Source organism: Lonchura striata, chromosome 3, assembly GCF_050655825.1.
Source record: "Lonchura striata isolate lonStrDom1 chromosome 3, ASM5065582v1, whole genome shotgun sequence".
Taxonomy (NCBI): domain Eukaryota; kingdom Metazoa; phylum Chordata; class Aves; order Passeriformes; family Estrildidae; genus Lonchura; species Lonchura striata.
In genome coordinates this window covers 47,984,352-48,000,015 of record NC_140705.1, presented here as the reverse complement: position 1 = coordinate 48,000,015, position 15,664 = coordinate 47,984,352, and the positions used below count along the sequence as shown (strand labels likewise).

Below are 15,664 nucleotides of genomic sequence, written 5' to 3'. Positions count from 1 at the left end.
GTTCTTCCAGTTACAGTTGCCATTCATGTGCTTTAAAAGTATTATATACATCAAAACCTTATGAACCCTTAAAGCTACTAAGCTTTTTTTTTTAAACAGAAGCTTTTAATCACTTGCACTGAAAGTATGTAGGCCTATGTATAAAAATTTTGTGATACTGCCATTTCTTCATGAAAGCAGAATTTGAGGCTTGTTATGTTGTATACATTTGGAATCAGCAATATCCTAAATACTTGATAATACACTGGAATGAATAAAAAAGCTAGGATACCTTTTGCTTGATGGCTGACCCATCATTATTAAAACTATATAGTGTGTTGGAAACTGTAAAGACCTACCATGAAAGTAACTTAAATTTTTTTTTTTTTGTTCCTCTTTTTAAGTGCTGCTGGATAAGGAAACCTGTGGTTTAGGCTATAATTCAGTAAAATAATAAATGAATATTAGTTCAACAGTGCTTCCCAGTATTTAAACACAGCACATCCTGCTGCCCATACACTCTACCAACTTGGAATGTTTCAGAAACAAATAGAGGGATTGGATATGGGAGCTGGAAAATATGGCTAAGTAGTAGGCTTCTGGTTACTTAGTTCACATATGAAATGTATGCCAAAGCAAATGCTTGAAACTGTTGAAGATGCTTGGTGCTCAGCATCTCAGGACCACATTGACATGTGATTCCAATTAACTTACAAGAAATGGGGCAGCATTTTTAAAAGCATAGTTCACTAACCCTTATCATCCATCCATCCATGCACTTAAAATCATGTTTTGTCCTTTATGTCGTTGTTCCTCAAACATGTGGGACTTCAAATAATTCTACAGCTTGGAACCTCATGCCTAGTTTTTGAAGTCTTTTCATAATTGCTCAGATATTAAGTCACTATGAAAACAACACTTAAAACTGAAAAGCTAGATATGATACAGTAAATTGTGGTAAAAGCACAACTTATACTTTGATTTTAGCTTTGGATTTTCAGTTTAGAGGGAACCTTGAGAAAGTCTGCAAAATTTTTGTTTGATTTTTAGCATTTTCTCCACAAGAAGATCAGCAATCTATCTAAAGATAAAGCCCTTCCAAAAACACTATTTCTGATGAATCTTGGATATTTAAAGAAAAGAAAATCCAACTGAAATTCAAATGAAGATTTAAGAGCCTGTAATAGGACAAAACCACTTTCAAAGAAGTACTGAAATTTCTGAAGCCTTAAGTGATCAAAAACATGAAACACACAAACAATTCATTCTGTACTTAGTAGGAAAACACAGCAAATAAATGTAACAAATTTACTTTTCACTTGCTTCTTTGGAACAGTTTTCACAAAACAAATTTATCTCATCACTGCTACATCAACATTAGAAACTACTAATATTTTGCCCAAGATTGATTTTCCTTTGGCCAGAAAAGCGTCTTTGCTTTTTGTTTCTTATATCTGAAATTGCATATTAAAAATAAAAAATATATATCACAGATGTTATCTTCTGCCAAGACCATAAACTTGAGATCAAAAACATGTATCCTAACAATGGGCAATTTATGAAATCTGCTGCCATACCAGCCATGATTTTTTACTTTTATAAAGAAATATAATCTTATAAATGGATTGTATTACAAATATATAATTGTAACTATGTACATATAGCCACAAATACTACAGTTTCCAGAAGTGTTAGGAAAATTATAGAGTAAGGCAGGCCTTCACGAGAGAAAGTAGCCTTTAATATAAGAAATGTTACAAAATTGTGCTTTAAGTTATATTTGGCAATATTTCCCTAAAAAAACATTGATTTTTCTGACAAAAAAATCATCAAATCTGAATTTTTTCACAAGGAAATAATTATACAGTACTTCAAGCTCTTATTAATCCTCTGAATAGCACACTTTGATTCTATAATACGTCCACATAATTAGATAGTGTAGAATACATTGCCCCATGATGTTTTCTTTAAAATTGCTCTTTATTACTATCTATAAAAACAGCCACTAAATCTAACACAATCAATATAATGTTAATCACCTTAGAGTCACAAACTATTCCAGTAATAAGAATAAAGTATTGAGAATACAATGGATTCTCAAGTAATGTAATACTTAGCTGGGATATCATTTGCAGAGAGCTCTCTTGCAGGTATGACTAGTATTTGCAATGACCACATTGCAAATATCTATGTTCATTGCTATCTGACACCATGCTTTTCTGATAGTATTGTTTCATGGATTTTCCTTTCTTTTTCTTTTTTTGAGTTATTTTTCACAACGGAATGTCTAAAATAACAAGACTATTTGGGAACCTCCGTCCTTTTGCAAGCCTCAGTTCTTCACTTCTTCACAAGGAGAAGAGTGGGTTAATACTCTTCATCAAGCTGAGTCAGGACAATCATGCCTATCTGAAAGAGCCATCCAAGAAAAATATCATAGGGCAATTATCTAAGGCAATTACCATAGCTAAGACAATGAAAAGCAAAATCCATCAGACACCTGATTATGATCAAAAAAAATCCTGTGAAAAAGAGAAGGGACATAGAGACACAAGGGCATACTGACAACAAATCAAAGTGAACTGCAAACACTCAGTGGATTTCAAGAAATAAAGTGGTCAGTCGTTCTGCTCCGCCACTGACAATGGCACCGCTAGGACGGCATTTCGAGCTGGGAACTTTGCGTCCCCTCAACTGACCACTTAATAAGTTTGCCTTTGAAATTTTACCTTGACTAATTGTTAATGAGCACTGCTTTTCTCTGAAGGGTTAAACCCTCTACAAGGCATGGAGTTAAGTCAAAAGGCTGTGGTTTTAAGGCCAGATTCTGGGCTATGAAAGACACTGGGGCTTCCTGGTATGTAGATGTTGGGATCCAGGTTTGAGAGTTTCCTAAGGAAGTTATGTGAGATGTGAAATTGATAAAAATAAATCACTTTGTCAGCAGTGATAGAAGATTAGTAACCTGATTCTTGTATCACAGAGGGACCTGAAGCAAAAAGAGATGCTCTATGGGAATATAACTGTTAAGTGATACAGGAAGAAATTATCTCTGGTTCCTTTGACTCCCTGTTCAGTGCTTTAGCTACTGAACTGTGTTATTAAATGGAAGATAAAACCACTGTGAAGCCTTTCAAAGTGATGCATGACAGAGTGTATAATTTTCTTGTATTACAATATTTGAGTAGTGTATATAATCTGTATTGTTTCCCTTCTGATATTACTGAACCTGTTCCTATCACTTACTACAGTTTCCTGCATTTTTAACACTCTTATGCATGCATGTGCCTCCGACAGAAGCTAGAAAGAATAAAGTCATATTGCAAATTTTATTTGCAGATTCCAGATTTACATATAGAAATAGGTACCTGATTGACAGGTATAAGCATAAATGTCCAAGTGTAGACACAAGCAGACACATATAAATAAAACTGAGCAATTGTACAACTTCAAAGTTTAGACTTTTTTTGGATCTCATTAGTTTCTAAAGAACACTTTTCAAAATTATTCTTTTTGCTGCAAGATCCACACCTTAAAAAGAAAAAGAGCTGTCATGGTTTGAAGAAAATAATTAACAAAAATTCTAAAAAAATTAGTACAGTTGATTAGTGTTGATTTTATACCAGCAGAAAAGAAAGGATATATTTATTTTGTGTATGAATGAGTTCCCAGGATAATTCATAATTACCAATCACATTCTAAGCTCTAATGAAAACACAGTAAGAACAACAAACAAAGCAGTTTGGGAATATCTTGCTGGTTTTTACCATTTACATCTTGGTATCAACCCATTTTTGCTTGGAATCGCTCTGAAACAATTTTTTCAATTACATTTGAAGAAATACAGCAAGTGGGACAGCTGAGGTGAACAAAAAGTTTTAGGAAGGTGCAAACTAGTGTGTCTAGTGAATGTTGCATCAACCAAGGTAATTCTAGAATTCAGAACTGAGCTGCATATAAACATTTTACAGGAAATATTGTTAAAAATAATTTCAATTAACTGCGTGCAAAAATAATAGTTAGTCTTTATTATCACCTTATTATTTTATATGCCTGAGACTAACTCTGAAGTTATGTCTGTGAAGGAAAATAATTTGCTGAACAGTATACAAGAAGTTTTCCAATTCTAACTTATATTACACCATTACAATGTTGGTTTTGGGTGAAGAAACACTGTTATTAAAAAATAGTCCTCTGCAAATGTTAGGAAGCTCAAAACCTCTCCATTGTGTCAATACTACATGAGGAATTCTAATCAAAACTAGAGTGCTGAAGAAAACCATCAAAAATTAGTACTTGATTTTCTTTCCCCAATTCATTTTGGATTTTATAAATCACAAGATCATAAGAAATAGATTGAAAACACAGTTCAAGGATGTCCACATTACCACATCAATCACAGTAAGAAACCATTTGTCCTTCTAAAATGAGTTGAAATAGCAATAAAAATTGAAATATTGAGTAAAATAGCACATCAGAAATGTCATTAAAGATACCAAAGCAGTGAAATGAAACAGAAATAGTTATGATAAAGATGTTTTATTCCAGGAAAAACATGTGTTTACTATACAACTCTTTATAAACTTGAAAAGTAAAAGCTGTGCTGAGTAGCCTACAGTGTACTTACAAACATATTTGCTCTGGCAAGCACATGTATTATTTTCAGCTGTTATAGTGAGCCTTCAGTGAACACACTTACCTTTAAAAGCTGATATTTTATAATTATGTTGGATAGCAGCCACCATGTCCTTCCAGAAATCATATTTTTTCTGACCATTGTGCTGTAAGTGTTAAAAGGAATCTAGTCATTATATCACGTACCAGCTATTACAAGCCTTCCTATTGAAACAGTGACAGAAATGCCATGAGTTAACAAAATTATATGGAGTAAGACACTCTCAAGACAGTAGGTTTCAGTACACCAGGATTCAGTAGTACCCAGATTAACTGTGGGTAACTGCAGAAAAATTATGTCCCTCTTAGAGTATTACAATAGGAAGAGGAAGGGAAAAGGAAAAATGCTTAATATTTGTGAGGAACTCTAAAACATTAAAGCAAAAAGGGGCATCAGCTAGAACAGCAGCTTGCAGAATGAGCATCCCATCCCACTGACATTTGGGAAAAAGAAGTGCCTAGGGCTGCAGATATTGAACTTAATTATCATGTTGACATTATCAACAGCCTGGCATTCATATCACCTTCCACTTTAAGAACTGACAAATCTCTTCAATATAATTTAGAGCAAATGCTCTTCTGCCAAGAACGCTACCCCAAACATGGTATAAAATATCCAGAAGCCTGGCTGAACAGCACTTCATGGCACTGTGCTCTGAAGAGTGCCAAACCCCAGTTCTGGAGGGGGAAGGTGATCCATGGTTGTGAACAGTCTCTCACCATTCCTAGCAAGCTTCCCAGGCACAGCAGAGCTCCAGCTGACCTCAGCTTCCCCTTCAGCCTCTCATGTGGGAGAGGAAAACCTCAACCAGCTGAGCCCCACAGCACTCTCAAACACCACAAATTTTAGTAGTGATGAATGAAACAGATGCAATTACACAGCTAGCCAGTATTACAGAGCAGAGGATTAGCTACAGATCCCGGAAGAGGTGCTCAGTTACACAGTAATTTGGCAGCAGTAAAACAGGTGGTATAGTCTTTGAGTTTATGTGTCATGGAAAATATTTCTGTAATGCTGTTACAGGCCTTCCACATCAGGATAAATTTCAAGGCAACTGTTAGCATTTTCAGGGCCCTCTGTGTATTGATACCTACACTGATACCTGAATTATGAGCCTTATACTTACATTTTTAAGTACAAAGCATTTTGTAGAGAGGGAAACATTCAAAAACTGAAAGAAACTCCACATCCAAACCCTCATCAGTGCCAAACACAAACCAAAAACATGTAGCTTATATATACTGAAGTAAACTGCTACTTCAGGCCAAACCTGCCATGGAGGCTTCCAGAGAACAATCTGCCTTTACTTTCACAATCAGCAAGTCCCACAAACAAGGTCTTTTGTGCATAACTGACAAGCATAGTTTGCTTATCATCCATCAGCTCTATAGGTTAAAAGCAGGAAAGATATGGTGCTGTGACTTTCAGAAGTTTTTTTAAACCCACTCCTATAGCAAACTGCCACATAAATATATAAAAGGGCTAATAAAGAGAAAAGATTTCATATGTCAGTTTCAGCTAGCCAAGGAGGTCAACCAAGGGTGATTATTCAAAGCTGTGTACAGAAGATCCTGGGGACCATATGTCTAGTGGCAATGCAAGTAGCCTAAGCTAGAACTCTTCTCGAGACAGACAGATTCAACTGTCTTCTCCCCTCACACTCCATGTGGCTGACTTAGCCCTTAGTTTGAATTTTGGGTTCTTTTGCTTGTTTCTCTTAAAAAATCAGTGAACTGAGCCAAAAGATCCTCAAGAGTGCTGTTTTGAGGACAGATGGATACTAATTTAAAACTGAGTAAACTTCCTTCAAAACATTTGAACTCGGAGAAGATTAAAATAATTTAAACTAATTTCTTGCAGATCTTCAGTCATTGCATACAAGATATAAAGGAAAACTGACCAATTCCAAAAAGCAGAGAGAAAATTGTATGCATGGCCATTCAGTCCACCATGATTTTGGTGTGATTACAAAATGTGATTTTATTAGTTGTACCACCAAAACAAAGCATTGTTTTGTTTAGCTCCTCAGTGTGAAGATCAAAAATGCTAAGAAGATCCCATGCTTTGTTTGAAAACACGTAAGAGATCTGGCTCTGGACACAGCAGAAACAGATACATTTTTAACAGGGTAGTCCACCATCCAACTCATGTCCAAACTCATTTTGAACCCAAACACAGTAATTCTTGCATCTGCTTCCAATAGAAGCAGAATCTATAATGAATCTATAATGTTGTCTGGAAATGGTAAGAAAATAGCACTTTGTAAGCAGGCTCACAGGACAGAACATGGAAAGCTCTACTTTCTTTCAGAAATGTGGAAGAAGAAAATGTAATGGTTTCTGATCCTCAGGATGCAGCATTTTACAGGCATGAGCTCTGGGCTGGAGAGGCTGACCATCTCCTGTCTTTCATCTTTCTTAAGTGGTTGATGCTAACCTTTCAGGGAATTGCTCTAGCCCTCCTGTTGAAACAGGGCTGACATCCAATAAAATACTTGAGAACTGCCAGGAGATAAAGAGATTGCATGACCCACTTCTCATGACTCTCCAGAGAAACGGCACAGGTTTAATTCCCTCTGGCTGAACATGGCACTGATCCCCGGGCAGTGCTCCAGCCTGCAAACTAGTAACTGGATGTGAAAGCTTACTGTATACACGCTTTCTCTCCTAATAAGTAGGTGATTTGTGCTGAGTCTAAATTAAATATAAAGTAAACACAATACAGGTGTCACAACTGCAACAGGTTTCTAAGCTGTGAACAGCTTAGGGGAAGGAGATTAATCAGGCAGAAAATTAAGAGTCTTACTGAGCACCTGTCCTGCATGCTTCCCTGATAAGCTAGTTTTAGCTAACTCTTCATGCAGCACTTGGACTTAGGCAGCAATCTACTCAGCATGCTATTTTGGAGTGAGGGCTAAAGTAGCAAGCCACCTAATATCCAATAAGACCCCAGACACTCATCTCACAACTTGGATTTTCACTCTGCAGACAAGGTTAAGTATTGACAATTTTCAGGTCTGCAGCGCTTTGGTACCTCTGGCCAGAAGACTACCTCAGTACCCTTTTGACACCAACACAATTACCCTATGAGAAGAACCCTCTCTTACCTCCAGGTGCATGCAAGTTAAATCTTTTACACAACAAAACAATTATCACCAAATTTCAAAAGTAGAATTTAGGACACTGTCTACCTAAAAAGCACTCAAAAAGGTTCAAGCAATTATATTTTCCACCTTAAGAATTTAATTTACTGTTTAGCAGAGGAAAAAGAAATGAAAAGATACTATGCCAGAGGTGCATTTATATCTGTGTACACAGATCAATGTATTTAGGACAAAAAACAAGCTTAGAAAAGGATGAAATGAAGCTTTATTCACTCTTTAAAAACTTGCAAATTAACAAATCATGTAATTCAGGAAACGTATACTATATTTATTTCAAGTACAATCAAGCATAATTAAAGGAGGCTTTAAAAATTACATTGTGCATACCACAGGGTAAACTTGAAGAAACTGCACATTTCCGTTAGTATCCTAGTTATTTGTGCCCTCTGGTGGAAGAACTTTTATTTTGAACATGCCATGTAGCTCACAATTACCTTCAGAGACAACTTTAATACAGTAAGTCCAACATGGAATAGTCCAAATGAGCAAAAAACCTTGATGCTGTTCAATACCCAGTTTGTATGCATTTAATAATGCAAGCAAGAGGTATGGCAGTGGAAGAAAAAGATAATGCAATACATAATTTTCAAACAATCCAAATTTTCAAACAATCCAGTTCTTACCTGATCTAAGCTGTCCACAACCCTTGCACACAAGAGAGCTCCTGGCAGGTCAAAATAATTATCATACAAATAGTATTTAGCTGGAAAAAAAATTAAAAAATATATTTTAAACATTCCTGTATTGTATGCTGTAATCACTAATAAAAATTACATTTAGATACTAATATAAGCTCCTGTTTGGATTTTACTGGTAATAAGCATTACCTGTTTCCCAGACTTCATTAATAAAGGCTAACTTCTGGTTGTCATAACTCGCAACTAAAAGTTGTTTACCTATATGAAGGCAGTGAGATGTCAATAAGACATTCTAAGATTTGAAAGCCCAGGTGAAAAAAAAGGGAGAGAACCATGAGTTTTAATTCAGGACAGTATCTTTCAACTATTCCAAAATATCTATTTCCCTAGCAGTGAAAACACAAGAACAGTGTTTAAGATGTTCAGAGACATTTGGACAGGTCTAACACACTCATGTTCTTTGCACACACATGCTGTGGACAGTGCCATGGCCCAAGGGGAAGCATGTTCACATTATTACATCAGTCCTCAAAACAGAACTGTATCAGGAAGGTGCAAATGTGGTCATGCTCAGCTATGGTCATACTCAACAACCACTCTTCAAGAACTGAAATGATTTCACAAGTGATTATTTTTTTTCATAATCTTGTCTGTGTGGTCTCTTAGGTATATTCAAGTCAGCAAAAAGGGGATTAATATTCACAACAGAGACCAATTGCATATTTCAGTGAAAAAGAAAAAAAGCACATTTCCTGAATGACCAAAGGAAACCTCTCTTTTCCTCCATTTTGCAAAAGATTACCTGCAGTTTAAAATAAGCACTACATTTGCAGTCAGCAAAATCCTCCATTACATAACAAAATACACCTTAAGTGATCACTTCCTGTGTGTTACTCTCAACTGCCAAGATCAAACTAAAACAGAGGAAACAAAGAGCAAGAATGTGACCTAGCCACAGCTCCCTCAAAGTGACTCCTATCTTAAACACAGGAACTTCAAATGCAAGGGGAGAAGTTTTGTTTCTAGACCTGCTTTGTTCTTTGCACCCGCACCTAGGCCTCCAGTTACAGGACTGGTGGCAACAACTCAACAATTAGGAAAAATTTAAGATATGTCCTAAATAAGACAGGATATCAGTCAGCAGGTATTGACCAGCTGTATTGTACATCACTTGCTCCTCTTGGGTTCTGAGGTTCTGTTTCCTTATCATTACAATAATTATTAATACTATTATTAGCATATTTATTATTAAAACATTGCATTTAAATTAAAAATTGTTTTCAACCCATGAGATTTACCATTCTTTCTGATTCTCCTGACCACTGGGCCTGGGCAGGGCGGGAGTGAATGAGCAGCTGTGTGGTCCTCAGTTGCTGGCTCGGGTTAAATCATGACACTGGTTGTATCAGTCTATTCAAGAGACAGTGTGCCCACCACTATAACCAAAACATGCCTATAATGTCAGCTCATTTCTCTTACTATAAAATAAATACCATGAAATAAGATTAATTCTAGTACTAGGAGTTAAAAAAACATAAAAACCAAGTCTCCCCCAATACATTTACCTGTTCCAGCAATTCCCAGTTCAAGTATTTTTACAAATCTGTGTTAAGAACTAACAGTACAAGGCACTGAAGGGGAGCAGAGCAATTTCAAAGAAGAGGATATGCTAAAGTATAGCTACCTGTGCGTGAAACCATTCCACTGACTGTATTAAAATGCTTCCACTCCTTCCTTCCATATATCTCCAGGATCTCTTCAAATGTCATGCTCTTTGTACCATGGCTTGCCCTATTCAATGCATTAAGTTGTTTATTAAAAAAACCAAAACAAAGTAGAAAAGAGTTGAAAACATCCAAACTACTACTCGTGCAAAGTAACACACTGCAGCTGAATTACGGTGCATGCGAGCTGATCAAAACTGACTCTCTTTACAGTTTAGAAGTTTCCCAGGACCTATTAAGCTTTTATCATATACATTCCAGTTCTCAATAAAGGCCTTACTACACAAAGGTCTGGTTGGCTGGGGGCACAGCTACTGTGCCTCACCTGCTAACACAATCACTCTGTACTGCTCGAATGTTTTCAATTGTGTCAGGACACTCGCTGTACTTGAGCTATCAATATACACTGCACAATAAAGCACAGTGCAGAAAGCCCATACATCACTCTGAAGCCTGGTAACATCACAGAATGCAGGGCAGAACTATGGAAAAGTACTCAGCTGAGCCCTGCAAGCAGCTTTTTAATACATAAGGACACACAAGCCTTTTTAGGCATTAAAAATTAACTACTTGGACCATGAAATTTGGTCTCATTTTGAACCAAATGCAGGCACTCTACTACTCTTCCCTTTAATGAGAGTATACCCTGTTATTTTTAATTCTGCATTTAGGACTCCAAAATTCATGCTATTAAATGAATTTTAGGATATACAGCAATGACTCAAAAGCATTCCTTTCTTCTTTTAATGAGATCTGACTTTCCTTAACATCTTCAAGCTTCTTCAGAGAGCTATCAGGAAAAAAAAAAAAAAAAAAGTAGTCTGTCTTGTATTCTAAATTACACAGATATTCATTCTGGAACAAAATTAGTGAGAAATGGGACTAGGATTGGTATATTTTAGGTACATTTACTTTTCAGATTTTTGCTTCCAAATAGCAGCCTTCTATATAAAAAAAAAAAAAAGAAGAAAAAAAGAAGGAAAAAAGAAGAATCAAGGATTTACTGAAAGTGACAACTGAAAGCAAAATACTTTTAAGAGGAAATCCCCCAGAATTCTGAAAGTGACTGAATCAGTTTCTGTGATTAATTTATCTCAGGCTGTTTAAATTATAAATTGTAAACTTGCAGAATTTTGAATGTCTACGGCACAAAGAAAATAGTCATTCCAGTCATTAGTATTAGTCATTAGTACTGCCCTCCAAGACAGGTTACTCACAATCCAAGGAAAAACCTTACCCAGGATTTTAGCAGAACTGGACAAAGAGTACATTGGTAACCACCAAAAAAAAAAATGAATTCACTTTCAATATCAATGTTCTCATAATCTCAGATTTTATTAAAAATTAGATATTACTTACTACCAGCTAACACTAAAACATTACCAAAAGATTCAATACGTAACATTAAGAGAAAATAAGCACCACAATGCCAAAGAGTATTTAAACCTCTACATCTAATAAATGAATGCATGCTGAAATAAGTCTTTTAAATATTTATAAATTTGAGAGATGGCATTTAGGAAGGAGATAAAATGTTAATGTATTTAACAATACAATTTATATTTAACAATATAGATCTATTGTCAATATTACCTTAAAACTGTTCCATCTTCTGCAAGTTTCAGGAAGTTTCCTTCTTCAATGTCCAACACCAAGCCTTTGCAACTAAGAATAAATTAATTTTAAGGAAGAAACAAAAAAGTAATGCTTTCAGAGGACTGTCTTCTTATCGCTCAGTGATATGCAGTTACAGAAACCCTGGTGCTTTTGTAGCTGTGATGCTACAGAAAACCAAACAAGTCAGAACCCTTCAAATACTTCCATTCTTGAATAATCCTCTTTATACAAAAGTGCATTTTATTATAATTAGGACTGGATTTTCCTTACATAGCAAAATCCTACAAAATAAATCCGGTTCCATGTCCAGTAAATTTAGGGACTGTTATATAGATTAGTTGGAGGTTTAAGGTCCAAATATATAAAACTATATTTGAAATATGATATTTAAGTCACTTCTATTACAGAATTTTTTTTGTGGTAACTTCTCTAATTATTACTTGACTGATTACACCAATTATTACAGAAAAGAGGGGTAGAACCTCACTCTAAATGAGGCAACTCAATAAGCTAAGAACACATGAAGCAGAAGCATTGCCACGTTAGCCAGCATAAATAAGGGGAAGAGTTGACATTGTTGGAGACACTTGTCAAGAGTTCTAATTCACCCTAATAAATCTTTATCTTCAAGATTTTCTTAGATTCTTTGAAAAATTAATTCAGAGTTCAGTGGTTAGAATACAAATTAATAAACAAGACTGAGGAAGCAATGACACCTTCATCTTCTATAAGGCACCCACAGGAAAGAATATACATGCAGATGCCAACCTTTCCTGAATGACTCCTGGGCAAGAAGCAATGACACACTTGTTACCAGCACTGTGGACTTGCAGGTCCATGTTAATGAACCTCCCGCTTCAATAAGAGACCAAAACCAAGATATCTAGAGTTGAAAAAAATGTTTTCTTGCATCATAGCCTCAAAATATGATAAATAGATCCATTGCTTGTCTCACGGAAGTTGAAATCAATCTCATTGGAAACTGTCCAGTCAAACATTGAATTGTAAAAAAACATTACACAAAGATTATTTGGTCTTCAAGTCTCCACCCCCACGGCCTAGATAATAACCTTATAAAGTTAAAGTTCAAGACTCAAGTTAAGTTCCTGCTCAGACACCACTGAGTTCAGAGCAGGAACTTGGGTTTCGGTCTTTTTCATCACAGCTTTGTGCCTGATGTGCCATCCAAGGGCTACCTCCTGGCATGTCACCTTTCTGTGGCTTCTCAGAAGGCTGATGGGAGTAATCAGCCCTACACAAACAAAACAGCTTCTGTTGAGATAAAAATTACTAAAATCTGATGGGTACTGTTGAACAGAATGTCAAAGACAAAGATGATACATAAAAGAAGAGAGTGAGACTAACAGGCTTGTGTCCAGATAGCTGGAAGCACAGACAAAGCAAGTTTGGGTGCTCAGTTCTCTCTTTGAAATACCATGTTAGATGTATTTCATGACAAATACTTCTTAGAACAAGTATTTGAAACTGCAATTTTGAATTTATCCATTGGACTTGACAATTATAACATCAACTGCCTAATAAATGAAGCTGTTTTCTGAGATTTGTAAAAAAGTTACAGTGTAAAGGAATGACAATATTTTCAGTGTACTCACCAGAAGTCTAAGCTGTCTGGAGCTAGAGTCAGCAAGTCTTCGTCATATCCCTTCTCTGTTACCAGATACTGGGCAAAACTATCATATATTAGCTAGAAATGAAAAAAACATTGCATTCATTATATCCATTAAGTGAGATCAAAGACACTGCTTCTTTGAAAAGGGGCAAGATGCAAGTGTTAATGCCTCCAAAGTGAAATTGAACCATGGAGCTAGGGGCACTGTCCCACTGCCTCCACTGGGAAACAGTGCCTGAGGTTATTTCTCTCATGAGAGAACATTGTCTCACGAGTATGTTCTCATGACTGGAACACATACAAGAATTCTGCTGCAATGTCTTCACCCCAACCCAGATTACAATATTCTACTTTACAGTCCCTGTGTTTCAAGACTGTTGGGAAATCAAGATGGTAAGTACTTAAAGGTTGGTCACTATTTCCCACTCTCCAATCATCTTTTTTGCTTTATTCTTTTTTTTTTTTTTTCCAATTTTAAATGTTGTGGTTACTGAGATTCAACAAGCAACTTCTAAACCAGTAAACATTTATCATTAGGGGTATTTTAAAAGTATTTGAAGGAATTTATTCTGAAGAAAAGAAGCAACTACTGAATAAACTGTTATTATTTCTAAATTCAAATGGCCTAGCATGACACTCAGCAATTTATTTATGTACTGTGTTGGTAAAGTTTTACAAGAAGCTCTACAAAGATGCTGCCATGTCCTTAAAGACTATCCAAAAATAGTAACTGCTCCTTTTTTTCTCGTGATTCTTTCATTAAAGTTGCTCCCTGGCCTTTTTTCTTTAATTACAACAGATGCTGTTGGAATTAGAATGAATAACGTCTGACAAAAACAAATTATGAAAGCCAACGTTGAAATACTAAGAACTACCTACATCTTCAGCTGGGCCTGTCAACCTTTTAAAGTATTTCTTATTTCCAAGAGGTAAGGAGGCACGCAATGGGCATGTGTCAGTCTGCCTCTGTTTGCTGTAAGAAGATGAAGAGTGCACCAAGTTTAGTAAAAGTTTTGGGATTTTTTCTCCACTTTGTTCATTGGTTGGTTAGCATTTTAAAAGAATTCCTATAGTTGCCAATTGTCTTGTGTTTGCCTTCATCAAACAGGATTTGTATCAGTAAGAATGGGCTTGCATATGGCAACAATATGGAAGGTAAGCCTAGTGTTACACAGTTTCCACCTAGAAATCTAAGAGCTCATACATTTTATTGCTACTTTTGAACCCTCCTTGGTAAGCAAGATGCCACTCCTCTTAAACTCATATAGAGCTAAGGGAAGCAATGCACCTTTTCAGCACAGGATGCTATTAATAAATGAGACAGCTCATAAACATTTGTTTCCATACCAAATTCTGAAATTATCTTGCAATTAACGTGGGTGTCCTGTGCAGTACAAAATGTACAGTAAGTGAATGGATGCAACGAAAGGGGGAGAGTGAGACACCATGAGCATCCGCGACACAAGATAGCTCCAGAAAAGAGTCCTGACATCAACAGAGAAGGACGAGTCAATGTAAGATTGCAAGGGAGTTTAAAAACGAAAGTGGCAAGGGCTGGAACGCACAGCACAGGCAGCTGTTTCTCTTGAAAGAGACCACAGGGCTAAGTCAGAGGGCCCGCGTGCCTCTAAACTCGGCGTTTTATTGTAAGCACCAGAAAGTTCGCAAAGGTCTCCTGTCCAAAGTGCTGCGGGCTCCTCACTCTGCAGCATCTCTCGATTTAGCGGGCGTGCTCTACCTTTTCCTCAGCACCGCTACGGCCAGAAAAGAAGAACCATTTTCAAGGAAGGAGACATGGCTGTCCCCTCCGCTCGGGTAGAGAGGCCTGCTGAGGAAGCGCCCGGCGAGAGATGCACTCGCGATTCTCCTATCTTCCGTGGATGTCTGCGACAGCCGGCCCCGGGCTCGCTGCCCCCGCCGGAGGGTCCCGGCCCCGCGCCCCGGGACGCGGCGCTTTGCCTCCGGCGGGGCATGCGGCGGAGCGGGGGGAGCGGGGCCGCTCCCGCCGCTCCCCTCGGCCGCGCCGCCCGCACTCACCCGTGCGCTCTGCGGGAGGTGGTAGCGGCAGAGCGTGTGGTCCAGGTCGAAGCCCACCACGTCGCACTCAGCCAAGGAAAAGTGCTGCTGCATCGCCGAACCGCCGCCGCCGCAGGCGGGCGGAGGAGGAGAGAGAGGCGGGAGGAGGAAGGAGCGCGGGCGGCGCTTCCTGCGGAGCCGAGCCGGGCAGAGCGGAGCGGG

At 37.4% G+C, this 15,664-nt stretch overlaps 1 protein-coding gene across 4 annotated transcripts in view; it reads right to left on the bottom strand.

Moving 5' to 3' along the window:
- NT5DC1 (5'-nucleotidase domain containing 1) overlaps positions 1-15,580 on the bottom strand; it is a 147,806-nt gene extending 132,226 nt beyond the window's left edge. For all 4 annotated transcript variants that reach the window (XR_014953721.1, XM_085575060.1, XM_021555531.3 and 1 more), the window contains exons 1-6: positions 15,464-15,580; positions 13,410-13,501; positions 11,773-11,844; positions 10,140-10,246; positions 8,441-8,520; positions 4,679-4,760 (exon numbers count right to left, since the gene is read on the bottom strand). Coding sequence is in view for 3 of the 4 variants with exons in the window: in XM_085575060.1 (XP_085431186.1) it covers positions 4,679-4,760; positions 8,441-8,520; positions 10,140-10,246; positions 11,773-11,844; positions 13,410-13,501; positions 15,464-15,556 (526 nt within the window). In the remaining variant the exon portion in view is untranslated. The remainder of the gene's footprint in view (positions 1-4,678; positions 4,761-8,440; positions 8,521-10,139; positions 10,247-11,772; positions 11,845-13,409; positions 13,502-15,463) is intronic.
- Between the last annotated feature and the right edge of the window lie 84 nt (positions 15,581-15,664).